At 39.4% G+C, this 27,003-nt stretch overlaps 1 protein-coding gene across 14 annotated transcripts in view; it reads left to right on the forward strand.

Annotated features, from left to right (window-relative positions):
* LTBP1 (latent transforming growth factor beta binding protein 1) overlaps positions 1–27,003 on the forward strand; it is a 444,991-nt gene that overhangs the window by 297,906 nt on the left and 120,082 nt on the right. For 5 of the 14 annotated variants that reach the window (XM_038006776.2, XM_038006775.2, XM_038006773.2 and 2 more), the window contains 9 exons: positions 11–178; positions 3,824–4,051; positions 6,134–6,156; positions 9,294–9,393; positions 9,884–9,982; positions 20,260–20,385; positions 21,578–21,703; positions 22,422–22,544; positions 26,612–26,731. In XM_038006776.2, coding sequence (XP_037862704.1) covers positions 11–178; positions 3,824–4,051; positions 6,134–6,156; positions 9,294–9,393; positions 9,884–9,982; positions 20,260–20,385; positions 21,578–21,703; positions 22,422–22,544; positions 26,612–26,731 — 1,113 coding nt within the window. The remainder of the gene's footprint in view (positions 1–10; positions 179–3,823; positions 4,052–6,133; positions 6,157–9,293; positions 9,394–9,883; positions 9,983–20,259; positions 20,386–21,577; positions 21,704–22,421; positions 22,545–26,611; positions 26,732–27,003) is intronic. The other 9 variants (XM_038006780.2, XM_038006777.2, XM_007970989.3 and 6 more) reach the window with 3 other exon arrangements.

Below are 27,003 nucleotides of genomic sequence, written 5' to 3' on the forward strand. Positions count from 1 at the left end.
TCTGCTTCAGCTGATCCCCCTGTGATCTCGGAAGAGAAAGGGCCCTGTTACCGACTTGTCAGTTCTGGAAGACAGTGTATGCACCCTCTGTCTGTTCACCTCACCAAGCAGCTCTGCTGTTGTAGTGTGGGCAAGGCCTGGGGCCCACACTGTGAGAAATGTCCCCTTCCAGGCACAGGTAAGACATGCTCAGCTATATGCGCACATAGATTCCCAGCCACATGAGTACACAGGACTTTGGCAACTTGGGTCATTTTTGGTTTCTGACTTTAATTTTTAATAATACATTGTAAATATTTTTATCACTTTTATAGAAACTGTACACCTACAATGTTGAATCAGTGGGAAAAAAATATGTACAAAGAGATTTTTCCCGTTTAAGTGTGATATCAGACTTCCTTTTGAATATTAAGAAAAGCCATTATATTTTATCTTCAATTTCCAGGACTCTAAGTCTGATATTTAAATGTAGAGAGACCAGAAGGCTCTGCTGGGCCATGTGCTTTCCTAATGATTGGCTGCTCATCAATTCACAGTAACTGGACTTTGTGCAGGTTGATTCATTTACTCATTTACTGAGTATCATGCTTAATTTCTTTAATTGGAAATGGAGGGAATTATATTCATGATTGAATTTATGCTATGAAGATTAATAACTTAAGAACAGATCTTGCCAAAACTCCTGAAAACTTCTGTAGGAGTTGAGTATTAAGAAGTAGATTATTCTTTATCCTTCGATTTGGTGCATAATTGCCTTATGTCCTGAGAAGGCAAATTTCTCTCTTTAAATACCTTACTTCTACCAATGAACCACCAACTTCTCAAGCAAGATGAAGTAGAGTTAAGTGGAGGAGAAAGAAATGTAACCTGAAAGCATTAGACCTGATATTAACAAGGAATGGCCTCAGTTTCACTTACTAGGGGTAGACATTAAATGGTCTCCTCAATTGCATGTTGGATAAGATGCTTTCCACCTAGGAAAGTGTCTTAACTGTCACAGGGCCATGTAATGTCTTAAAGCTGTAACTTACACCATAGCAGACAAGATTTAAATATAAGTGTTATGACTCACCTTTGTTCATGGTTAGAACCAGAAAGAACTGCGTTAAGGCAAAGGATAATATAACATTGATGGTATATTGGTAGACTAGATAATTTTATGCCTCTAAAAGGTCCTAGTACCCTCTTGTGCCATCTGATCCATTTTTTTTTCTTTTTTCTTTTTTTTTTTTTGAGACGGAGTCTCGCTCTGTTGCCCAGGCTGGAGTGCAGTGGCGCGATCTCGGCTCACTGCAAGCTCAGCCTCCTGGGTTCATGTCATTCTGCTGCCTCAGCCTCCCAAGTAGCTGGGACTACAGGCACTGCCACCATGCCCGGCTAATTTTGTTTTTTTTTTTTTGTATTTTTAGTAGAGACAGAGTTCCAGCCAGGATGGTCTCGATCTCCTGACCTTGTGATCCACCCACCTCGGCCTCCCAAAGTGCTGGGATTACAGGCGTGGATACTCATTATTAAAAATTAATCAAGTAGGCCGGGCGCAGTGGCTCAAGCCTGTAATCCCAGCACTTTGGGAGGCTGAGACGGGTGGATCACGAGGTCAGGAGATCGAGACCATCCTGGCTAACATGGTGAAACCCTGTCTCTATTAAAAAATACAAAAAAACTAGCCAGTCGAGGTGGCGGGCGCCTCTAGTCCCAGCCACTCGGGAGGCTGAGGCAGGAGAATGGCATAAACCCAGGAGGCAGAGCTTGTAGTGAGCTGAGATCCGACCACTGCACTCCAGCTTGGGCAACAGAGCCAGACTCCGTCTCAAAAAAAAAATAAAATACAATAAAAATTAATCAAGTAAATAATCTTTATAATTTATAGACACGTTTCTCATGAAGTTCAGTTTTTAAAGCTTTCAGTTTGTGAATTTGTTATGCATATTATTGTGTGTCTGTATAATGTGTTTTTAATTAAAAAAATTTTTTTAAATTTTTAGCTTTTAAGTTCAGGGTTACAAGTGGAAGCTCAATTTTGATGGCTTTGTAATCCTTACATGAAGCATAAATTGAAATGGTGACTGTAACTCAGGGATACTCCTAGTACTATCAATAAATTTGAAAATAATATTCAAGATAAAATTTTTGCACTTAATTTTTGGTTATATGGTGATTTTCACTAAAAATAGTTCATTAATTCTTTAAACTTGGTTTTTAAAGTCATGTTTTCTTCTGGAAACATCTTTCCAAGTAAAAATTGTTTTTCCTAGTTAAACGTAAGAATGAGGTTCTAGCGTTTAGTGTGTGATCCTTAGAAAAACAATATTTTAGCATACTATAAGCAGTATTTTTAGAGTTTCCTTTTTATTGAGAACTAATTTTAGGTCCCAAACATCCAATAGAAGATCTCTTGTTCAGTGAAAGTGAGACATGACTTATTTTACATTCAATTTTAAAAGTAGAAATAAAAAAGTTAACCATAAGCTCCTTGGTGTCTGCATTTGGTAATTTGCCTCCAACACCAACACCAAAGGGATTAGGTGGATTTTTCCTCTGAAGGCCACACACTGCCTTACCCTACTTCTCCCCCTTGCCTTTCCCCTTCACTATTCATCGGGATTATGCCATGGAGGTTAGCAAATCACATGTGCTGAGTCTACTTTTTTTTTTTCTTTTTTTTTTTTAAGAATACAAAACCATTTTTTTCTGGCAATGATAGTGATTCCAGTGCACGGAATAGCTCCTTGGCCTCTGGGTAATTAAATGAGCTGGTCACGGCCAGGCTTTTGCCCAGTTGTTGTTCCTTTACTTGAAAATAGCTGCATCTTGATTTGGCATTTCCCTTCTTTCTCGATTTCTACCTATCATCTCCAGCATGTCTCACTTCTCTAGATTCCTCCTCACTATTCCGAGATTCTCCCCTTCAGAAACACTTCCCCTTTTCAGTCCTCCGTAATCGGCATCCTCTTACCAGCTGATACATGGCATTTTGGTGGAGCCCTTTGTGTTCTTCAACTGGAAACAAACCGTGAGGATTTCAGCATCTCATTTCCCTGAATAGTGATTTTTTTTTTCCTTTGGTAACCTTATGGCTCTTCATCTAACTTAGACAAATGTCACTGAGTTCTTTGTTAATAACTAATGAAATTACATCAAAGCGTGGAAGAAAGCCTGCTTTTGCCAATAACACGTATACTTGCAACATGAGATATATAATACATATAGTGTCTTCTATATATAAAATATCTCCTAATGTATAACCTAATATTATATATAATATTTTCTAATTGATTGCTGATATATGTGGGATGGAGGGCTAACTACATATATATATAGTTACCTCTGTATCCATGGTTATGCATCAATGGATTCAACCCAATTGGCTGGTTGCATCTGTGGATGCAGAACTGGATATGGAGGGCTGAGCAGACTATGCAATTTTATGTAAGGGACTTGAGCATTGCAGATTTTGGTATCCACAGGGGGTATCCTAGAACTAATCCCTCATGGATACTGAGGGATGACTATGTATATAATATGATATATAAAATATATGCTAAGTATATGCTATACATAATATGTATATTCTGATTTGGTAGGATAAGGAATTACCAGATGGAAAAATGTTTAATAAAAAAAGAGTTGAATTTTTTTCTGTAAATATGCAAGTTTATCAGAAATTCAAGCAATTTGCTTACATTTTGCACCTGTTTTTGAAATTTTAAAATGTAATTATATTAGTGATGATTTATTAAGAGCTATTCATCATGATATTTTCCTCTGTATAAGTTTGCACTGTTAGATTTTTAAAAGGAATATTTTCCCATCCCAAATCTAGCTGCTTTTAAGGAAATCTGTCCTGGTGGAATGGGTTATACGGTTTCTGGCGTTCATAGACGCAGGCCAATCCATCACCATGTAGGTAAAGGACCTGTATTTGTCAAGCCAAAGAACACTCAACCTGTTGCTAAAAGTACTCATCCTCCACCTCTCCCAGCCAAGGAAGAGCCAGTGGAGGCCCTGACCTTCTCCCGGGAACACGGGCCAGGAGTGGCGGAGCCAGAAGGTAAGAGCGGTAATGGATCATGGACTCTAGACATCTATCTGTGTGTCTTTGCTTTGATTTCCCTGTTTATAACCCTCTAGAACAGAGTTTCTCAGCCTCAGCCCTATTGACATTTTAGAGTGGAGAATTATTTGACTGGGGGCTGCCCTGTGTATTGTAAAATGTTTAGCCACTGCTCTAGAATAATATGTACCTAGTAGATAACAATATTCCATGGTAATTTCAGAATGTCGTCCTATTTGGGGGCTACTTTATCTTGGCATTTATTCCTGGAGAGTGATCTAGATCCTTCAGGGAATAGCCCTAATTCATTTCTTGTCTAGAAGGCCATTTAACAAATATTTATTTGTGAAATGGAATCCACAGACTTTCAAAAAGTTAAAGCATTAAAGTCTAATGGGCAGTCAGGGATCATGGAGGGTGAAATGAAGGAAGCTAAGAAATTGTCAGTTAAAGAGATCTGGTGACCACCTAGTGTGGTTCTTCCGTTTACCCTCTGAGGAACCTGAGACCTAGAGAGGGGACATGACTTGCCAGATGTCATATAGAGGATATGTAATGGGACCTGTGACCACGGAGCACCTTTTCCCAAGGAAAGAGTTGAAGGGCTTCTACTTGAGAGGGAGTCTAGAGACAATGGACTTTGACTCTCTCTCTTTGGCATTCAGGATGTGGGGTCGTCCCTGTCTCTTTATATAAACCAACAATATCTGATACTTCACGTATCTTGCTCACAAAAAATGTTCACCTCAGAAGGAACACACCTTTTAGATTTGTATGGAATAGACATATTTTCTCTAATAAAGCTCCTGTGGCTTTTCGCAGTTGATTCTTAGGTCAGAATTCAGGGGGCCACTTTTGGGTACTGTTGAGGAGATAGAGTGCCCAGGCTAGTGTTGTGTTGGGAGCTTGCCACAGCCACCTTCTTGGTAAGGCAGGCTTTTTTTCTGAGCTCTGAATGTTTGTGTGTTCTGGCCTATTTGAGTCTATGCTTTCACTCACTGCATTTCTCCCTTGGTAAGGCAGGACAGACAGAACCTAAGCTGGAATCGACAGTTTTAATCAGTTTGCCCCTAGACAGTTAGTGTCATGGCCAGATGTTTGCAACTGTTCATTGGTTGCACAGGCAGGGGGAAATGGGCCATAGTTCCAGATTTTGCCTCAAGACCTTCTTGGTGGTGGGTTAGGCAGAATAAAAGATTAATTGACTTTCTCCAACCCCAAGAATATTGCAACAATGATTTTAATTTGTCTGGTACCCTGATTGCTTTCAGGAGTTAATGCTCCTACCCAACCTGTAAACTAATGTTTGGGGAGACATTGATTGACTTATGAGAAAAATCCTGGTGAATGTTGATCTAGGGCTTTAGAACTAATTAATATGAAGGACCGATTAATGAAAAGCAAGCCTTTAAAAATACAAAGGCATCACCAACACCCTCACAATAACCTTTATGATTGTGTAATGTATAATTTGTTCAGTATATTGATTCTAATCTCTAATTGGCCCTTCCTGGCTTGTGAAATCCTTTTTTGTAATTTAGTTAGCATATCTTTCTGAAAATATTCACAGGCTTCATTAAAGATTGGAATCCATCAAGAATGCAGCACATGCTTTCGTATCTCTTATTGAAATCAGTGACATTCTTTTTTAACATTGACACCAGAAAGCATTGCAAACATTATATACCATAAGGATAAGCCTTTAACCAATTAATGAAAATGTTTGTTTTCTAACATATGGAAAGTTCCACATAATTGAAATAAGGCATAAAATGATGTACCCGAAAGTTTTGCCTTCTTTAACTTTTTCGTTTAATTTTGATTTTGAAAGAGTTTGAAAGACTTATTCATGTCTCCATGTGCTCCAGTAGCTGAGGAGTAACAGCACTGAGGGTTCTCTGTTAGTCATGTGTAAAATTCCCTAAAATGGCAGATGATCCTAATTCTGCATTTGCTGTAGTTTGATTCTTAATCCTTTTGCGGAGATACTGGACTTCTATTGCTTTTTAAAAATTGAAATATTTTTAAGACTGAATTGTCTTAAATGATACTAATACCATTTTTCTTTTCTGGTTTTAGTGGCGACTGCACCCCCTGAAAAGGTAATTTATGCATTGTTGGCAAGTCTCTGTGTTTTCAACCCTCCAAATGATTTTCTATTAGAATATGTATGGATTTTTTTAGACTTAACTTTAGTAACATCTCTATTATGCATCATTTGGTTTAAGTTAATATAGCATTTAGTTATTCAAAAAAATTTTTTGAGCCATTGTTATAGACTGGGACTATTCTTAGTGTTAGGAAAACAATAGAGAACAAATAGGACAAAACTCTCTACTTTAATGAAACTTCAATACTAGTGAGAAGAAAATGAGGAACTAATGAGAATCAAGGGCATAAATAGAATTCAGTGTCACCTGATGGCCTGGACCATCTGTGAAAGAAAGGCTGTGACATGCTTAGATAAGCATGTATTCTTAGAGCACATAAATAGTGAGGTACTTCTTAATTCAACTAAAATTTAACATACATATTTTCAATTGAGTTGAATAAGAACAGAACTTACACTTAAAAGTTACAATCAAATACTAGAATGTTGCTTTTTGAAAAGTCAGTCTGTTGGCTTTTGGGCATAGAATGGGGCTATGAATTATGAGACATTTTAGTAGCAAATGTAAACATTTACTGGATCTAAGTCCTATTTATGTAATATTGTTCCTTCTCTGAATCTGGCTTTCTTTGTTTAATGAAAACATTCATTTTCATTAAATGAATGAACTTTATGTCAGAGAACTACTATGATATATTGCTAGACTAAATTATCGTTGCATTTTGAAATGGGATCTCAATGTACATAACAGGATTTAATTTTCTTTTTATCTCCTTCTCCATAATAATTACATGAAAACTAGGTAATTATTAAATATGTATATATTTATATATCATTCTTTAAGCTGACAAGAATGCATTGTTAGAATTTAGATGAGGCAATGCATACATAAATTATTTTAAATAGTATTCTAAATCTTTATCTTATAATTATGGGATAGAATAACATAAATGTCATAACGTAAGTGCTGAAATAATCAAGAAAAAGAGACTGACGATTTGGGAGTGATAGCACTTGTCCAGAAAGAGGTTATAGTATTTTGAGCCCAAAAAAAGTGTAACAGATATGCATACTTTATGTGTACTTTTGAAATTCTTAGCATCTCTAAAGATCAGTCGCAGAGAGTAGTTTGCAATTTTGTTGATTTTGAATTTAGTTCTGGTTGATATATGGAAGTAATTATTTAGCTTGTAGGTGGGCCAGCCAGCAGCCTGGCAGTCTCATCATAACTCAGTTCTTCTGTCTTTATGATTGAATTTTATAACTTTCATTAAAAATCTAAAAGAGATCCTAAAAAATTGTCTTGTATACTTTTACTGCATTTTATTTGGGGAGGAGAGAGTACAAAAAATGCAATCATAGCCTTTGTTGTCTTGGTACTTACAAAAGTCTCATGATGTTATGTGATGGATGAAGAAAAGAGAGGATGCCCAGAGATGTGCAAAGGTGTGGTGGAGGGGACAGCCAGGCTCATGAAAGACTTGGTCAGAAACAGAATCAGGGACTGCTTTGGAAAGCTAGAGTACCAAACTGCCATTGTAAATCAGTGGGGAAATACCCTGAGTCTTGACTGGACCCTATTTGTTAAACGTAGAAGTGGTGTAGATTAGGAAGTCTGCTGCCTCACGGTGATGGGGAAAATTCTGTCTGTAAACTGCAGGAGTGGATTAACACCTGATCCTGGTCTGTTCCTTGTTGGCATTGGCCATGGCTGCAGGGAATGGGGTATAATAGAGACTGGTTGAGGTCATCTCTAGTAAGTAATAGAAAGCTAGTCTATATTCTTAAGAAGACAGAGGAAATGTGGGGAAAACTGTTAAGTGCTCAATATTTGTAGGAGATGAATTTTGGTAGGACTACTCAAGTTAAGAAGAAAGAGGAAGCCAGTTAGATTATTACAATAAACTGAAAATGAGAGTGAGTCCAGCCTAGGGAGGTGGGGTCTATGGATATGAAAAAGGGTGAACAACTATAAGAAAAAAGTATCAGTGGATGGGGCTTTCAATGAAGAATGAAAGAGAGAGGACTAAAAAGTAACTTTAAGCCTGGATGGGACAGATTAATGACTGTGGCATTGGCAGAAATGAAGTTGGAATGAGAGCCTGGACAGTTTTGGAAGGGTGGGCTGGAGCTATCTGTGGGATACCTAAATGGACTTACTCTGCAAGCATTTATGCTTGCAAAGTTGGATTTGTAATGAGATATTCAGGTAGACTATCTTAGAAAAAGCCGAAAAGAGGTGATACTTGAAGCCAGGAGAAGAGGATAAGAGGTTAACAGAGGCCAGAGGAGTAAGCTTTCTGGAAGAGGACAGAACCAAGTAACTCAATGAATACTTGAATGTAGTGATGATATGAGCTCTCTGGTCCCATCTGGTGTGAGTGAAGTCTCAGGTCCTTAACTAGGCTAATTGTTCTGTTGGCATGAGCCCTGCACAGTTATAACTGGAAGCTGAGCCATGGATGATGGACTGCTTCTTTGCTTGAGGTCCAGGGGACAAGCTTGGGCACCAAAATGTGTGATAAAGCCCCAAATCCTTCTCCAAGCCAGCAGATTTCTGTTGCTCTGCCTGGCTACCACTGTTCAGAAAGCTGGAGTTGTAAAGTTATCAGATGTGAGGTTAAAGGAGGCCGTAGTGACTGACTGGTTTAAAATATTTTAACTTAACATGTGTTCTTTGTTATGGCACATCTGCTATATCCATTATTTAATCTGCAAACTGTGGCTGGTCATCTCAGTGGGACAGAGCCACATGTGAATGAGGCAAAGGTTTAGTCCTCTTTGGGGGTTAGTTTTGCCCTATTACAGACCAAGTATGGACCCCTGGGCCAAGATATTTACTTACAAGGTCAGACTTTGGGCCTCAGGGAAATGGCTGAGGATATGTGCATGGATCAGCACCACTGGGAAAAGTTTAGGGCTTCCCATAGTAGCATCACATCAATGGTTCTTTTTTTTTTTTTTTTTTTTTTTGTAATTTCACACAATTATACATATAAGGTCCTATGATACTACTTTGCCTTTCTAAGAATATAATTAATTAAATAAAAATAGATGTGGGAAACTAAAAATAATTTCCACTTTCAACTCTTTTTTTTTCTTACTCTCTTTTAAAATACAACCATCCAGGAAATACCTTCATTGGATCAAGAGAAAACCAAACTTGAGCCTGGTCAACCCCAGCTGTCTCCAGGCATTTCAACTATTCATCTGCATCCACAGTTTCCAGGTAGCCTGTGTTGATCTGTTCTGTTTGTCAGAGTATTCTGAATAAAAATATAAGACGGGAAATTTTTGTCTTTGATTTTGTTTAGTAAATTACTAGGCTTCATAACTGAAGTTCAGTGTTAAGTATAGTAATATCTTTATATAATGTTAGCATAATTACAGCGTTGTAAGTATTGCAGTGGTAAAGATAAGAGTTTTTTTACTGTTTCCTGTGATCTGGAGTGGTATATACTATTCAAACGTTATCAAAGGTTATCATTTGATGAACGATCGTTTTTCTTGGCTTCTGCATCACTCTCAGATATTCTTGCTAAATATTGAACCCAGAGCTATAGATTAATACCATGAGCCTTAGGACATAGAACAGTTCTTCCTATCTGAGAAATGCTGTGATATATTGCTAGACTAAATTATCCTTGCGTTTTGAAATGGGATCTCAATGCATATTAACAGGCTTTAATTTTCTTTTTATCCTCTACTTTCTCATATAGTAGTGATTGAAAAAACATCACCTCCTGTGCCTGTTGAAGTAGCTCCTGAAGCTTCTACATCTAGTGCCAGCCAAGTGATTGCGCCTACTCAAGTGACAGGTTGGTGCAGTATTTTTATACGTTATACATCACGTGGAGGAGACGTGGGGCTGAGCTTCATTTTAAATGTAGTATCAGTTGTATAAGTTTGCTCATGGCAGGGTTAGCCATAAGAGCAAATATTTGGAAATCATCTAAATACAGGTAAAAAGGAGGAGTATGTGTAAATAAATTATAGTACATATGAAACGGAATATCACATAGTATTAAAATAATGTTTGAAAAGAGTATTTAATATCATGAGGAAATATGGCATAATCTTTGTTAATAAATACAGAATACAGGCTGGGTGCAGTGGCTCATGCCTGTAATCCTAGCACTTTGGGAGGCTGAGGCAGGTGGACCACGAGCGGATCATGAGGTCAAGAGGTCAAGATCATCCTGGCCAACACGATGAAACCCCGTCTCTACTAAAAATACAAAACGCTAGCCAGACTTGACGATGCACAACTGTAGTTTCAGCTACTTGGAAGGCTGAGGCAGGGGAATCGCTTGAACCCAGGAGGCAGAGATTGCAGTGAGCCAAGATCGCACCACTGCATTCCAGCCTGGTGACAGAGCGAGACTCTGTCTAAAAAAAAAGGCCAGGCACGGTGGTTCACGCCTGTAATCCCAGCACTTTGGGAAGTCAGTGTGGGCAGATCACTGGGTCAGGAGATTGAGAACATCCTAGCTAACACGGTGAAACCCTGTCTCTACTAAAAATACAAAAAATTAGCTAGGCATGGTGGCAGACGCCTGTAGTCCCAGCTACTCGGAGGCTGAGGCAGGAGAATGGTGTGAACCCGGGAGGCGGAGCTTGCAGTGAGCCGAGATTGCGCCACTGCACTCCAGCCTGGGCAACGGAGCGAGACTCCGTCTCAAAAAAAAAAGGAAAAAAAAGAAAAAATACAATGTAATGATTACAATTTTACTTTTAAAATTTCTACAAACACAGAAAAAAGGAAGAAAATGCATCAGTGTTCAATTCTCACCAGTTAATACAGGATCATGGATAATTATGTTCTTTAATGTATTTTTATTTTCAAAGTTCTGTATAATAAACATTATTGTAATCATGAGTGAAATAGTATAAAAATGTTTTATATTTTGAAACAAATGAAAAATTCTAAATGTCCATATCCTTAATGTGTATCAAGCACTGATAAATCAATAGGAAAAATACTAACAATAGAGAAATGGAAAAATAATACAATCAGATAATTTGTAGGAAAAAACAATACCAAGGAGCATATAACAGAAAATTTCAACTTTCCTGGTAATCAAAGAAAGGCAAGCTAACCTAGGTTAATACCTATTCCCATCAAATTAGTATGTAAAACCTAATCAAACTATTTTTATCAGGGTGAGATTGAGACTCTCTCACATTACTGAAGGGAGTATGTGTTGGGGTTTTCCAGAGAGACGGAACCAATGGGTATATCCAGATATATAGAAAGAGCTTTATTGTGAGGGATTGGCTCACACCATTCTGAAGGCTGAGAAATTCCAGGCCGAGGAAAGCTGGTGTTGTGGTTCCAGTTCAAACCCAAAGGCCTGAGAAGCAGGGGAGTTGGTAGCATGAGTCTGAAGGCCTGGATACTGGGCACGCCAGTGTCTGAGGGCAGGAGAAGATGGACATCCCAGCTGGAGCAGAGCAAATTGCCTTCCTCAGCCTTTTGGTTGTGTTTGGGCCCGCCCCCAACAGATAGGATACCCACCCATGCTGCTGAGGGTGATCTTTACACAATCTAACAATTCAAAGGCCATTTTCTTCCAGAAACACCCTCACAGACACACCCAGAAATATGTAATCAGCTATCTGGATATCCCTTAGCCCAGTCCGGTTGACTCACGACATTAACCATCACAGAGTATAAAGCACAAACTGACGATATGTATAAAAAACTTTAGAACTATTCAGAACTTTTGACCTAGTAATTCTATTTTAAGACATCTTGTCTAAGGAAATAATGTTCCCAGAGGCTGTGGGTAGTAGTTTATATGAGTGGTTACCTATCACAGACAATGTACAATACAGAATAAATAGAAATCACTGAACATTCAACTACAGGGAAATAGATAATTATGTTACATCTATACATTGGAACATTATGTTGCCACCAAATATAGTATTTTTGAAGAATTTTTATTGAAATATAGCAGGAAGTAGTCATACAATATTGCTAAATTTAAGATGAAGTATAAAAAAATGAATGACATAGAGTATTATACCAGTTTTTTTTTAAAGACATATATACACTGAGAAAATGCTGGGAGAAAATACATTAGATATTAGCAGTGGTTATTTTTTGTAGTGGGATCTGAGAGATTTAAGTGTTTTATTTTAGATTTTTTTTATTTTCCATATTTTATAAACTAAACAGTTATTTTTAGAGTCAGAAAAAAATATCACTGAGGGACATCATCATCAACTGTAACTGAATTCGTGATACCACTGCAGGATGAAGTTTGGCAGTGTGTTATAGGAGCTAAATGGAAGAGTTTGGAGCCTCCTTTAGAATATTCCCTCCTCAGAAACATATTATGGTTCCTTTCTGATAGAAATGTTCTCATATGTTAAGCTTTTGGCCACTTAGTGAGTCAGTAGGCCAGGAGCCTCGCTCTTCAGGGTGCAGCTGCAGTCACCTAGCCGCAGCTCAAGATCCAGACATCCCTGTGCTCTCAGGGGCCAGGAAGTCCCCCTTCCCCCACAAGCTCAGAAATGCCTGCTCTCGCTCCTTGGCCTCTCCCTGCTGCCAGCGCCTGCTCCAGGGTGGAGGAAAGTTGTGGCCAAACCCAATTGCTGTTGCAACCCAGCTGGGTATGCATGTGCTTGGGGTAGCGCTGACACGCCAGCCCCCTGCCGCCTCGGCCCCCTCTGGACATTGGGCACCAGTGAGCATGGAAGGGAGGCTGAGGGGAAGCTGAGGGTAGCTCAGTGTGGGCTTGCAGGTGCCCCTCAGCATGAACAGCCTAGGTGTGTGGACAACATGTTGATGGGGGGAGGCAGACAGGTTTCTGGGTGGAAAGGGGTGAGTCCCCAGTGAAACCCCACCTAAAAGCCAGGAATGGCCTGAAGCCTGGGGGTCAGGCTGCCAGTTCCAGATGTAGTCTGTGGTCCAGGATGAAGACTTCATTGATAATAGTTTGGCCAATCGGATGGTGTTTTTCTATCAGCACACACTTGCTTCATTCTGAGCCCATAAAAACCCTGGACTCAGCCAGACTCACACAGATGTCAGGACTACCAGCTGTGAGAAGGAGCTACCCACTTCAGGTCTCCTCACCTTTTCAGGATGACCTGCCTACAGAAAGGAGCTACCCACTATGGGTCTCCTGAGAGCTGTCATGTCACTCATTGAAGCTCCGCTCCACCTTACTCACCCTCCAGTTGTCTGTATACCTCATTCTTCCTGGATGTGGGACAAGAACTCAGAACCCACTGAATGGTCGTAGTGAAAGAGCTATGACACAAACAGGGCTGAAACATGCCCCCCGATCACCATGTTGAGGGTGCTGAGAAAGGGAGAAGAGCTGCGTCCTAACCAAACCTAGGGGCTCCCCAAGCCAGGGCTGTAACAGTGTCTTTGGTGCCGTGTGGTTTCTGGTGTCTCCAAGCTTTCAGGCAACACTGGGTCCACCATCTTCAGACACTGGTGCCTGCAGCAGAAGTTACTGCCAGTATGTCTGGTCCAGCCACAGCCTCACATGAAGCCTACACCTGTGCTGGCACCTGGAGCTGCCCAGCCTGCCACAGCAGCTGGCATGCCTGGCTGTGTGTAGTGGCTGGACCCCATGTTCGTTCACTCACACACCCCTCACTGCTCCACACCTGGCTTGCCCTTGGCAAGTGTGGGATCTGGGCTGGCAGCACAAGCCAAGCACAGCCTGCTGGGCTGAGTGGGTAGAACAAACTCAGTGGGTGTGACCAAAACTTTGGCAAAGGCGCCATTAGCCACAGAGGTTCTGACTGGCAAAGTGATACCCCAGGGATCCTGTGACAAAATTATAGTGATTTTTTTTTGATGGCCATGGCTAAAATTGTTATTCTCTATTCTGAGGTCATGTACGTATCTACCCACTTTATTAAGCACACTGATAAGAGACTGCTTTGTGCTGCAAAGCATACAAGCAAATAATACACTGTTTTGGACAGCAGGGATCTTCTAATTGTTTATCGTAATGTTAAAAAGAAAAAAGTGCAATAAGACATAAATGTAATTCACTAGTTCTTTGGAAATACTGCATTTCCATTTTTTCAATGTGAAGATAAACTCTAGTTTTGAATGGGCATGGCTGACTTAAGTGGACGAACGTCTTTCAAACTAGCTTTGTAGAGGTTAAGTTCAGCTAGATAAATGCAGTTTCAGCATTTAAATGTAGCTGTGTGAAGGGTAACGAATTGACATTACTCAGCTTCAGCTGAACTGCAGAGCTGGTTAAAAAAACAATGAAAGTAGCCTTGCTATAGGAAGTTTTAAAACACAACTTGTTAGAAGCTTAATTTGAGGTTGGCAGAAATACAGGGCTGACATCTGCTGTCACATGTTTGAAGAATGAATGTATCCTTCCAGGAAACAAGTGATGCTGATTTTTTTTTTTTTTTTTTTTTTTTTTTTTTATGCCACAGTTGCAGGTACTTCCACTTTCTGTAGTACAAGAATATTTCTGAAAAAATCCATAGGGGGAACATTATAGATAGAGAGTCTTTGAATTGAAATGGTTTGCAGCTTTAGAGCTGCACTATTATACAGTGATCTGCATTAGCACAAGAAGACTGTTCTGTATCAAATTTAATTTAAATCAAAAGTGTATGTTCCCGTCGGTTACATATGGGGGCCAAATACAGATTTTAGGGGCAGTCTCATCAGTTCTCTCAGGAATATTGCATAATAATGTTTTTGTCTCTAAAACACAGAGGAGGTAAATATTATTTGTTACTGTTAGTTTCTCCCATGGTTGAAGAAAGGGATAGAATAATACGTTAAGAGTCTAAAATAAATATCATCAGCTCCACATTGTTTAGTGATTATATCTTTACGATGGTGAACTTGGAAGTAGCTTTTTCAGATTTAGCCAAACACACTTTGACATGTGATAATTATAAAGTGAGCCACATATCTGCAGGAAATACGCGTGATCTTTTCCACTCTTAACAGCTGACTTGGTGGCTTGCAATATTATTGGCATACTGTTTTCAAGTGAATTATATGTTTCAGCATATAAATTCTTGATTTAGCATAGTGTCTTAATAGCTAAAGGATAGGTTGGAAAAATCAAACCTTTATTTCTCTGGCAGATATTTACAAAGTGGAAACATCTGTTTCAATTGTTGTGGGACAATCTATGCTCACTGTGGGGCAGTTCGAAAGCCAGGGCATTTTTGTAAACCTTTCCATGAGTTAACATTTGATGCCTTCCTCTGGCTCTTCCCAAACTTTCTCCATGGCTCTTGCAGACTGGCCAGAAATTATTCTTTGACTGACTTAACTGCCTTGTGGAAACCTCTGTAATTACCATGGCCCAGACATTTAAAAAACTATTTGCTTATCAGATCTTTTCCCGAACTCAGAATTGACCCAAAAATATTTGTCTCTCAAGCATATTACCAGCGTCATTATTGCCTCAATAAATTCTTTATGCTGATAGAAAATAAACTATTTTATTTCCGTGTGAAATCATCATGCTTTAATATTTCCAGACTTCAGTCATTCATTCATTCATTCATTCAGGGAATCACATGATAAAGAAAAAAGCTAAAGTCAGCATAGTCATTTTCATATTTTGCTAAAAACTTTGTTTCAATTAATTTTAGAATATAAAGATACCACACTGTTAAATCTACCATTGGCCTTGTTGCTGGTATAAATAAGAGTATTTGGTTTTCCATCATTGGCTTTCTGTCATGGCTCTTTTTCCATATTCTAGATGGACTCCAACAAAATAAATAGAATAAGGTCCTTGACCTGGAGAAGACGAGGTTTTCAGGGAGCAGATATAGTAGAGAAGAGTAGGGCTGGCCTGTGAACCAGGTGGCATTATAAAGGACATGTGAGAGAGTCCAGTGGGGAGCACTCCCTTGATCCTCTCTCTGCAGAGCCAAGAAAGCCACGCATGCTAAAAAGACAAGACATTCTCATTCACCAGCATACATACCCCTGACACAAGAAATGAGTGCTGTCTGTGTGAGACTTGACTCTGGTATATCAGAGCCCAGTTTCTAGAGTTTATATTGACACAGTTTGATCAAAGAATCATATTCTTCTACATGAACTGATCTACTCAGTGGGAAAAGGTTTGCATGCCGATGTGTAAGTGACCACTTAGGAAAAATATAAAATATCTTGTCTTTGCCCTAAAAACCAGAAAATGCAGAAAACTTTTCCTGTTCTTTAAGACAACATTCTCAGGACTTGTGTACTGTCTATGTGCTCAGGAATGAAAAGCTATTAGAAAAGGAGAGAAAACACAGGGGAGATGCGGGGGAGACATGTTTTATACGTTTTAAAGTGTAAGCACCAGTAATTTATTTTTTTACCTGATATTCAACTTTTTTTTTTTTTTTTTTTTGAGACAGATTCTCGCCCTGTCACTCAGGGTTCAAGTGATTCTCCTGCCTCAGCCTCCCGAGTAGCTGGGACTACAGGCACGCGCCGTTACACCTGGCTAATTTTTAGTAAAGACAGTATTTTTAGTAACGACAGGGTTTCACCATGTTGTCCTGGCTAGTCTCAAACTCCTGACCTCACCTCAAGTAATCCTCCCTCCTTAGCCTCCCAAATTACTGGGTTACAGCTATGAGCCACCACACTTGGCCTCTGATGTTCAACTTTTTGATGAGTAGTGAATAGAAAGCAGACAGAGGTGTTTTGAAGGAGTGATGGCTGTTTTCTCTCTGCCTACGAGAGTGGAATCCTTGACTCACGCCTGTAATCCCAGCACTTTGGGAGGCTGAGGCGGGCGGATCACGAGGTCAAGAGATGGAGACCATCCTGGTTAACAGGGTGAAACCCCATCTCTACTAAAAATGCAAAAAAAGTAGCCGGGCATGGTGGCAGTCACCTGTAGTCCCAGCTACTTGGGAGGCTGAGGCAGGAGAATGGCATGAACCCGGGAGGCGGAGCTTGCAGTGAGCCGAGATTGCGCCACCACACTGAAGCCTGGGCGGCAGAGTGAGACTCCATCTCAAAAAAAAAAAAAGACAACAAAGAGTGGACTCCTGCCTGGCAAAGGATGGAGGGGATCTCTGAGGTCAAACTGATGACAGTTACATTAATTAATCACTTGTGTAAAAATGGGACAAAGTAGAAATCAAGTATGTTTCAGAAGGTGTCCCTCTTTCCTTTGATGTATGTCTTAGTACCCTCTAGTGGTGTCAGCCTGACATTTTCTTACATGTAACGTGATCCTGACAGACAAGTTCAGCGTTTGCAAGCCACGTCTTTGTATACTTATGTATGAGGTAATCAGCTAAAAATCAACAAACTTTTTTTTATCAAATTCCAACCTCCTAGCTTCTATCTAAGATATTGAATTGGCAGGAAAGGTTATTAGTATTCATTTTATTCCTAAGACTAAAGAGTTATAATTCTTCACTATTTCTCCTAGCTCAGAGCTGAGCTGAGAAGAAACACTTTAGCTATGTTGGCAATTTGTGGCATAGGAATATATCACGTTTTAATTAAGCATCACATATTTTTGAAGACTTGTTCACACATGTAAAGAAGTTCCATTCTAAGGCTGTCCCTGCCAAATGACAAATATTTGGTAATCACCAAATTGGTGTTGTGGGAGTGGGTTAGTGACTACTCATCAAGCTTTTCACGAAAAACCCCAGATTTATAGCCTCTTAATTTGTTCTGAACCCTTGCCCTGAGTATATTAATTCACCCTCTAATTTTTTTTTTTTTTTGGTAAATATGGTCAGCATGTCTTTCTGCTTTATGAAAATGTCAGAGATGAGTATAAAGATAGGTCAATAACCACAAGGAAAACCCAAGAAATCTAAATACCAGTAACTTGCAAAGGAAGCTTCGATGTATAATATAGAGTCGTGTGCATCTCATGATGTTTCACTAAAAAATTCCTATAAACAGAAGAGAATTCTTACCTGAAAATCTATGAGTATAACCTGGTGAAGATTACTTTTTACCTTCAGATTTTAGGTACATACATATGATATTTTTAAGGAAGACTTTTCGAATTATGAAAGTGCCAAGACATGCTTATTGTAAAAATTTTGAAAAGCACAAAAAAAAAATGAAGAAAATGCTAATCCTAAAAACCATAAAACTTAGATCTACTTCCTTCCAACCTTCTTTTCTGTGTGTATTGTGGCATAATGGAGATTGTATTCTATGTTATAATTTGTGCCCCACTATATTTTCTTTAACAAATAAGCATTTTCCTATCTTGTTAATGATTATATGCTATGCTGTATGTATAATTCATTGTTTTGTGTTATTGCCAGTCACTTCAGTTTAGGTAATCACGTTAGTTACCCATGTTTTTAGCCTTTTGAATTATTCTTCCTATAATTTGATAATCTATTGACTATAAACAAATGTATTCTCCTGAAAGTGAATTAACATAACTAGGGTCACAAAAGGTATAAGTAATTTGTAAATACATGGGGTGTGCATACATTTCTCATACATCCAGGTGACTTTGTGTAAAATGCTGAAGTTCATATGCTCCTTTTTCAAATGACTTGCATGAGTAGTCTTAAAGTCACAGCATAGTGAATACTTTATGAAAAATGAAGCATGTGGTTTTGGTTTTGGAGAGCAACTTTAACCCCAATTTAGGTCATTTCCATAGTGAACCTTTGTTAAAGCACTGTTTTCCACATCCTTTTGCTGCAGAGTAGACAGTGTGTTATTACCAAGAATAGCCCACCTGCTTTTCTTCTCATTCGAACCACAGACCTCTCTAACAAAACTGTGCTCTTAAGTTGTCATGCTCAGAGGCATCAAACTATTTACCTTGGAGGGTCCCTTGGCCTCATTCATACCAGCCTCTCTTTCGAGCCTTGTTTACTATATGATGACAGATAATAGCCCAAGGTAGTATTGGTATAAATGTGTTGGTTTTTAAATATATTCTTAAATGACTTCAATATGAACGATAATAATGGATAACTTTTATTGAGCACATATATAATGTGCCAGGCATTGGCTACATGCATTATTTAGGGTATATCTTTCATTCTTATACTTTGAAGTTGAAACTCTGATTATTTCCATTTTACACATGTAGAAAAGTGAGGCGTAGAATGGTGAGGTCACTTGCCCCATACTGCAGAACCGTAAAGGGCAGCAGGATTTGTGCCTGCACTGTCTCAAGCCAGTGCTTCTAACCATCAGCTCTGCCACCTTCAGTAGGCCAGTATACCGTATACCTTCTTACAAAGGTCATTGGAAACAGAAAATCTTAAGGGAGTAATTAATCTCAGAAGGCCCCCTTTGAGTCCTTGGGTTTTTGTTTTTGTTTTTTTTTTTTATGGACTCCACCTAACCATGGACTCCTAAGACCCTCCCTCCACTGTAGTGTATGTCTGTGAGTAAACTGAGAGTAGACTGAGGACTTGAACAGAGCTCATCTGTACATGCTATATAGAAGAAGCCAGTCTTACATAGGGCTCAGTAAGGGAGTAAGGGAGGAATTTAACAGAAAAGATTTGGGTAAAGATTCTACTTTACCACTAGAAATAAAATATATTCACATTGAAATTGGCAAATAAGAGTAAGATACACCAAGAACTTTTTCTTTGTTTAGAAGTGGGAGGGCTTTGGGGGGGACTGATGAGAAATTTTGGAGGAGATTGGATGTGTTTGTTGAAACTCAAATATGGCCTGCTAAAGAATGGAAAGTTACAATGTGTTTCTTATCAATAGATAAGAAACCTCTTATCTATTGGTGATTCAAACTCTATCATCTAAGATGAACTACAGTGAATAGAAACTCATTAATAGGCCGTTTTGGAAGCTGTTTTATTAATCATTGATTTTCTTACAACTTACAACATGGGCTTTTTCTGAGTTTCTACTCACTTCAGTTCATCTTAAAAATGGTTTCACTAGGAACTATTGATGGCCTTGGATGGGACTAACTCATCTACTATAAAGTAATCACATGAATTTATACTTGATGTCAGAGGTCACCTTTGTCTTCTAAATGCAGAGCTGGCAATAATTTGCTAATTGGTCAGGAAACACAAATTAATGTTTTGCAAGTAGCAGTGAAATCTGTTCATTTCTGTGGGGTTTTTCACATTATTTTATTTACTTTTAAAGAAATCAATGAATGTACTGTGAACCCTGATATCTGTGGAGCAGGACACTGCATTAACCTGCCGGTGAGATACACCTGTATATGCTACGAGGGCTACAAGTTCAGTGAACAACAGAGGAAATGTGTGGGTAAGAGACAATTTTGATTGACTGAATTATTAAATATCAAACATTTGCACATTAAGAACATTTTTTTTCTTAAACCAACCTAACTGTTTTGGGAAAATGTTACTGGTTTAATTTTTTGAAAGTTTATCCCTTAGCTAAGGGAGCTCAAAAAAAGGTTTGCTAAACAACTGTAATTCTCTTACCTCTTTGTTCAACATTTGTTTACCTCGCCAAATGTAATACATTTACATAAAGGTGAAATAATTTCTAAAAGCTTTTTGGATAAAGTAAAGAAACTATGAATTCCAGAAACAGCTACCTAAAAACATGTATTTAGCAAAAACAAATTAACATTAATGTATACTACAGTAAAGAATTACATTCATTTATGTACATAAGATTTGATTTTTTAAAGGGATTTTAAAATTGAAAATCCATATATGCTGGCCTGAAGGTGTCAGTCAATTTAGAAATTTAGGGATCTCATATATGCTCCTTCTGGGAAAAAAAAAAAGTATCTCAGAAAGATATGCAATAGAGTTAAGTAAATCATTTTAATGTAACTCTAAATTTAATTTCTCTTTTTTTTTAAGAAAAAGAAAATTCAGCACTAAATGATAAGGCCAGTGGGAAGCAACAAAGGCACATATCTAATTAATACTACTTTAGTATATGTGAATTTTGCTGTTTGGTGTGTGTGTGTGTGGGAGGGGGAAGGAGACAGCCACCTGCTCCATAATATGGCTATTTCCCTGTCATTTGCATACATTGTGTGTATCACATTTAGAACCTAGAATATTAAGTTGGAAAGGCAACAGAGATGACCTAATCCAATTCCACCCATATGCATGGAGGAAGAGTCTCTTTCATGGCATTTCTGACTCCCTGCTGACAGCAAATTCCATTGCTTGGACGTCTCTCGTTATCGGGAGAATCATTCTGTGTTGACCTGAAATCTGCCTCTTTGAAACACCATTGTCATGGTTTTGTAGTTTTGACCTTTGAAGCGACACACAGCAGGCTGCTTCTCTCTTCCAGTAATAATCAATCCTTCAAGCATGTGAGGAGAAAGATCGTGTCTCCTTTTGCTGTTGTCCTCAGTTATAAAGGTTGGGTGGTACTTAGGGAATAGTATGATGGTATTTTACAGAACAGGGAAACTAAGTTCTTGCTACACAGAACTAATGTTTTTTATATGTATTTTTGTTAACAGATATCGATGAGTGTACTCAGGTCCAACACCTCTGCTCCCAGGGACGCTGTGAAAACACCGAGGGAAGTTTCTTGTGCATTTGCCCAGCAGGATTTATGGCCAGTGAGGAGGGGACTAACTGTATAGGTAACAGCATTGTTCTTCCTGATTACAAATGCTTAGATCTGAGTTTTTAGATCCCCTAAGGCTATCAGTTCAGTGCTTATCCAGACAACCCAGAATGTTTTATTAAACACTTATGATAGCAATCTGCTAGATCCCCGGTGATATAAAAATGGATTTCTTTCCCCTAACATTTTTGAAGAAAGAGTGTCAAATATGTGCACAGACAAGATACATTAAATGTTACTTTTGGACCACCCTGCATGAATCAAAACTGGATGATTTTGATGTGTGTCAAACAAATCAAAGGGAAAGTAGAAATCAGTTACTGGCCAGGCGCAGTGGCTCACCCCTGTAATCCCAGCACTTTGGGAGGCCGAGGTGGGCGGATCACCTGAGGTCAGGAGTTTGAGACCAGCCTGACCAACATGGAGAAACCCTGTCTCTACTAAAAATACAGAATTAGCCAGGTGTGGTGCCGCATGCCTGTAATCCCAGCTACTCAGGAGACTGACGCAGGAGAATCGCTTGAACCCGGGAGGTGGAGGTTGCAGTGAGCCGAGATCGCGCCATTACACTCCAGCCTGGGCAACAAGAGCGAAACTCCATCTCAAAAAAAAAAAGAAAAAAAAGAAAAGAAATCAGTTACTTCGCTATTATATTTGAGCTAAGCTGGGAGACGGGAGAGGTTTGAAATAATATTTGGAGCACAAAACTCAGTAATGCTCTCTGCTCCTCGTAGATGTTGACGAATGCCTGAGGCCAGACGTCTGTGGGGAGGGGCACTGTGTCAATACTGTGGGGGCTTTCCGGTGTGAATACTGCGACAGCGGGTACCGCATGACCCAGAGAGGCCGTTGTGAGGGTGAGTCAGCTGAGAGAGTTCAGCACACATGACCGTGACGTGCAGGGTTGGTAGGTACCTTGCCTGGTTCTTGTTTCCTTCCACACTCCATACTTGACACCAGTTTATCCAAGTTCTTTCTGCTTCCTGGATTCACAGGCTCTTTGCCTCCTCCTTTCAGTGGCTCTTTTGGGATTATTATCCATCTTCATGCTCTCATTATTTTTCACCTCAGTATCTGCCTTTCTGGTATTTGGAGTGAAATCACCATAGAATGATTAATTGCATCATGTTTAGTACAAACTCAGACTTAATTACAGAGTCCGGACCATTCATCTGGGAACATGGTGCAGGTGTAACCAGTGTTGACTTTTTGTTTTTGACCTTTTCACCTACTTACATTCCTTTGTCTCCACTGCTTTCTTTTACATGTGTTCTGGGACTTTCTCACAGACTCCCTAAGAAGCATGGTCTGACCAACTTTGGTCAGATTCCAACTGTGCTAGATAAAATTTCCTCATTATTGACCATAGCAATGAGTTTTCTCTCATTATAAAAATGTTATAAAAAATGTTTATAGCGTGGCCACAATTCTTATCCTTTTCATATTTCTGTTCATGTCTGTGTCCAGGTTGCTCTGGTTCTTTTTGAAACCACTGTGGCGAGGCCAGGCACAGCGGCTCACGCCTGTAATCCCAGTGCTTTGGGAGGTCGAAGCGGGTAGATCACTTGAGGCCAGGAGTTTGAGACCAGCCTGGCCAACATGCTGAAACTCCCTCTCTCCTAAAAATACAAAAATTAGCCAGACGTGATGGCGCACACCTGTAATCCCAGCTACTTGGGAGGCTGAGGCACAAGAATCACTTGAACCTAGGAGGCAGAGGTTGCAGTGAGCCGAGATCACGCCACTGCACTCCAGCCCAGGTGACAGAGCAAAACCTTGTCTCCAAAAAAACAAAACAAAAAAAACACTATAGCACTTTTTTTTTTTTCCCCGCAATTATTTTCATGAAGAAATACACTGACCTTCTGCTAAAAACCTGCCATGGAAATACGAGGGTGAAGGAACATGTGGTCTCTGAGGGCACAGGAGCACAGTGCTAGTTCCTTGGGGTTTCTTGCCTGGCTGTCAGCAGAGCCTAATAGATTTGGGCTCTGTTAGCTGGGGCAGGATGGACTAGGTTGGCACAGCCAGCCCTCAGCTGTCCCCTGGCTTCTGCATGTTGGTTTTCTTCACCGCTCTAATGACCCAGGCCTGGAGGGAGAGCTAATTAGACATTTTTTGGCAGCCTACGCTTGCCTCTCCTGCTGGCGCCTTGCCTCCGCCCCTTGGGTTCTAATCTAGAGAGAAGTGGGAGTGTTTTATGTTGCTGGATCTCTGATCAGCTTGGATCAGAATGGAGCCTTGTACCCTCCCCGAGGGCCATGAGGCTACAGAACAAGCACAGGTGTAAAGTGTCTCCACTCTGCTCTTCCAGGGAACTCTCTGCTGTAGAGATGCAGTGTGGGATCAGCTCACCAAGCCCACGCTTAGTAACTTCCTGACCTGCAGCCATTGACTTTGCCCCTTTGAAACGTAGTACATCACCTGTAAAATGGGGACGATGGAGTTAACTTTCCGGGTTTTCATGAAAATAACTTCATGTTGCCGGAACTTGTATGATGCCTGTCACTTTGTTAGTTTTCAAGAAATTATAGTTTCTTTAAATCTCCCCCATCCCTGACTCCTTTTGTGTTTGTATAGATCTCAAGTACCTCTGTAGTTGCGGGGAGCGCTTTAAAAAACGGGGTAAGTTTATTTGACAAGCATTTATGTGCAGAGCAGTATCCCCCAACCCCTAACAAAAAAGTCAAATACTGATTCTTTTTATTTATTTATTTATTTTTTGAGACAGAGTCTCACTCTGTCGCCCAAGCTGGAGTACAGTGGCACAGTCTCGGCTCACTGCAAGCTCTGCCTCCTAGGTTCATGCCATTCTCCTGCCTCAGCCTCCTGAGTAACTGAGACTACAGGTCCCTGCCACCACGCCCAGCAAATTTTTTTTTTTTTTTTTTTAGTAGAGATGGGGTTTCACCATGTTAGCCAGGATGGTCTCGATCTCCTGACCACCAGATCCACCCGCCTTGGCCTCCCAAAGTGCTGAGATTACAGGCGTGAGCCACCGCACCCGGCCCAAATACTGATTCTTAAGTTCCACATACGTGTCAAGAATGGGAAGATAAGATACTTAAGTAATAGGATGGAAAGGAATAGAAAAGAAATTGGAAAATTATGTACTTAAATTGGAAGCTTGGAGAATATTCTGTAATATTCAATATATGAAAATTATTTAGCAGAAAGATGACTCGGGTTCCCTGAGTAAATAATATATGATTCTATCCCCATGAAAAGTCTTGAAAAGAGGAAGGAGCCAAGCAACGCGGCTGTTTTCAAATTTCATCATGGACTAGAACCAAACGTCCCCGGGCTTCTGGCTCACGGAAGATTTTCTCAGCTGTCACTAACAAAGTTGCTTTCAAATAGCACCAGTCTCCAAGGAGTCTATTGTAGTTTACAGACATTATTTCATGCATCCTTACTTTTTTCTGTTAAGGTATTACAAGGCAGGTAATTCCTAATTTATAGAAGAGGGGGAAAGCAGAGGTGAGAGCAGCTAGAAATTCAGGGACGTTATCTTGTATTGCTCAACATTGCACCTTATTTATTGGACCAGCCTGTCTCAATGACATTCTCTGATTTAGCAGTTGTAGTTCTATTCTTTGGAAATATCCCATCCAGAGGAGAATGTAATGCTATTTGGAAAATGAAACTGGCAAGCATCATCTTTTTGTAGAACAAGAAGTCCCAGAACATCTGACCTAAAAAAACCACTATGTGTCATTGGCCATTGGCAAGAATTTTTACTGATAGAAAAAAAATTACCACACTGACCTGGTGCTTATTTTGTTAATATCATCTTCAACTTTTTCACTTTAAGTATCTTTTCACATGTCTAACGATAAGCAATGGGAGATAACTTTTAAGGATTTACTAGAATGTAGACATCAAATACCCATGGATATTTAGTGTACCCGTTATATATTTCTTTCTTTCTTTCTCTAGTTTATGTCCTGAAAATCTGTTTATATTTTAAGTACGATTAAAGGTCATATATGCATTGTGTATTGGGATACTTAAACATTAAGTGCACTCATATAAATTCAAGATCCACCTCAGAAAAAACACTTATTTCAAATGCAGCTAGAAGCCATGGTGTTAACACCTATTTTAAACTGTTGAACTCTCTCCTATATCGTTTTCCTCATTTTGTTGTTTGACAATTCTTAAAAATGCCTCAAGCTGTCGTAGTAGTTATCTCTTGCACAGACTTAACCATATTTTAGGTGATTTTTTTTCTCCCCAAATTGGAAAGAATGATGATTAATAACTTCAGTTAGCTGTGAATATGAAAAGTAAGGTGTATTTTTACCAGAAAATATTACCATATGGTCATATCACCATGTTTTCTGGAAAGGCTTGGAAGTATGTGATGAGTTCACTCTCTCCTCGGGTTTTTTTTTTTTTTTTTCCCCGACCTCCAAGGAATTCCTGTCATATGAAAGGTTTTAAATTATTCAAACCTAGGATGTTCTTGGGCCCATGAAGCCAAAGAGAGAATTTCCCTAGAGCATCCAATGTCTGCAGAGAGAACGTCTAGCTGGGTGGATACATGGCTTCCTCACACTCACCCCCCCATTCCTCATATTTCTTTCTGGAAAGCTGTGCTATTACTTGAAAGGTTTCGTGTCCAGAAATTGGCCCTAAAGGAGCTGCCAACTCCCAGAGTGGAGAGACCAGGTCCTGCTAGTTGAAGAATTGGGGCCAGGTTCTTCCTTGGAATGTATGCAAATATTTTAATCCAGATATGCTTGACCATGCATTATTGCCGTGTGTTTAAGTATACACCCAATGTCTCACTTACCCAATTGTTGTTTTTCCCACTGAAATGTAGATATAGCATGCTTTCCCTCCCTGCCTTCATCACAAAGTAAGATTTTGCTTTGGTATTCTGATAAAATGTTCACAACCTACCTTTTTGATTTTTCAGATATTGATGAATGTTTGAATCCAAGTACTTGTCCAGATGAGCAGTGTGTGAATTCTCCTGGATCTTACCAGTGTGTTCCCTGCACAGAAGGGTTCCGAGGCTGGAATGGACAGTGCCTTGGTAGGTACTACAGTGTACTTGTCAAAGGTTTGTTTCTTCTGCATGGCCCATTTTCTGATCGAGTGGTGAAATGCCAATGGAGCCCTCTTTCAAAATGAAAAAAAATGAAATCTTATATCATTCTAAGAAAAATTGCCAGTAACTTTTAACCATTGAGAAAATAAGAAAATGACTTAGCATGAAGGATGTAAGATTCTGGATGGGGCAAATAATTAGGATTGAAACAAACTGTTATTCCTAATGAGATAAATATCCAAAACCAAATAAGATAG

This window comes from Chlorocebus sabaeus, chromosome 14 (genome assembly GCF_047675955.1).
Source record: "Chlorocebus sabaeus isolate Y175 chromosome 14, mChlSab1.0.hap1, whole genome shotgun sequence".
Taxonomy (NCBI): Eukaryota; Metazoa; Chordata; class Mammalia; order Primates; family Cercopithecidae; genus Chlorocebus; species Chlorocebus sabaeus.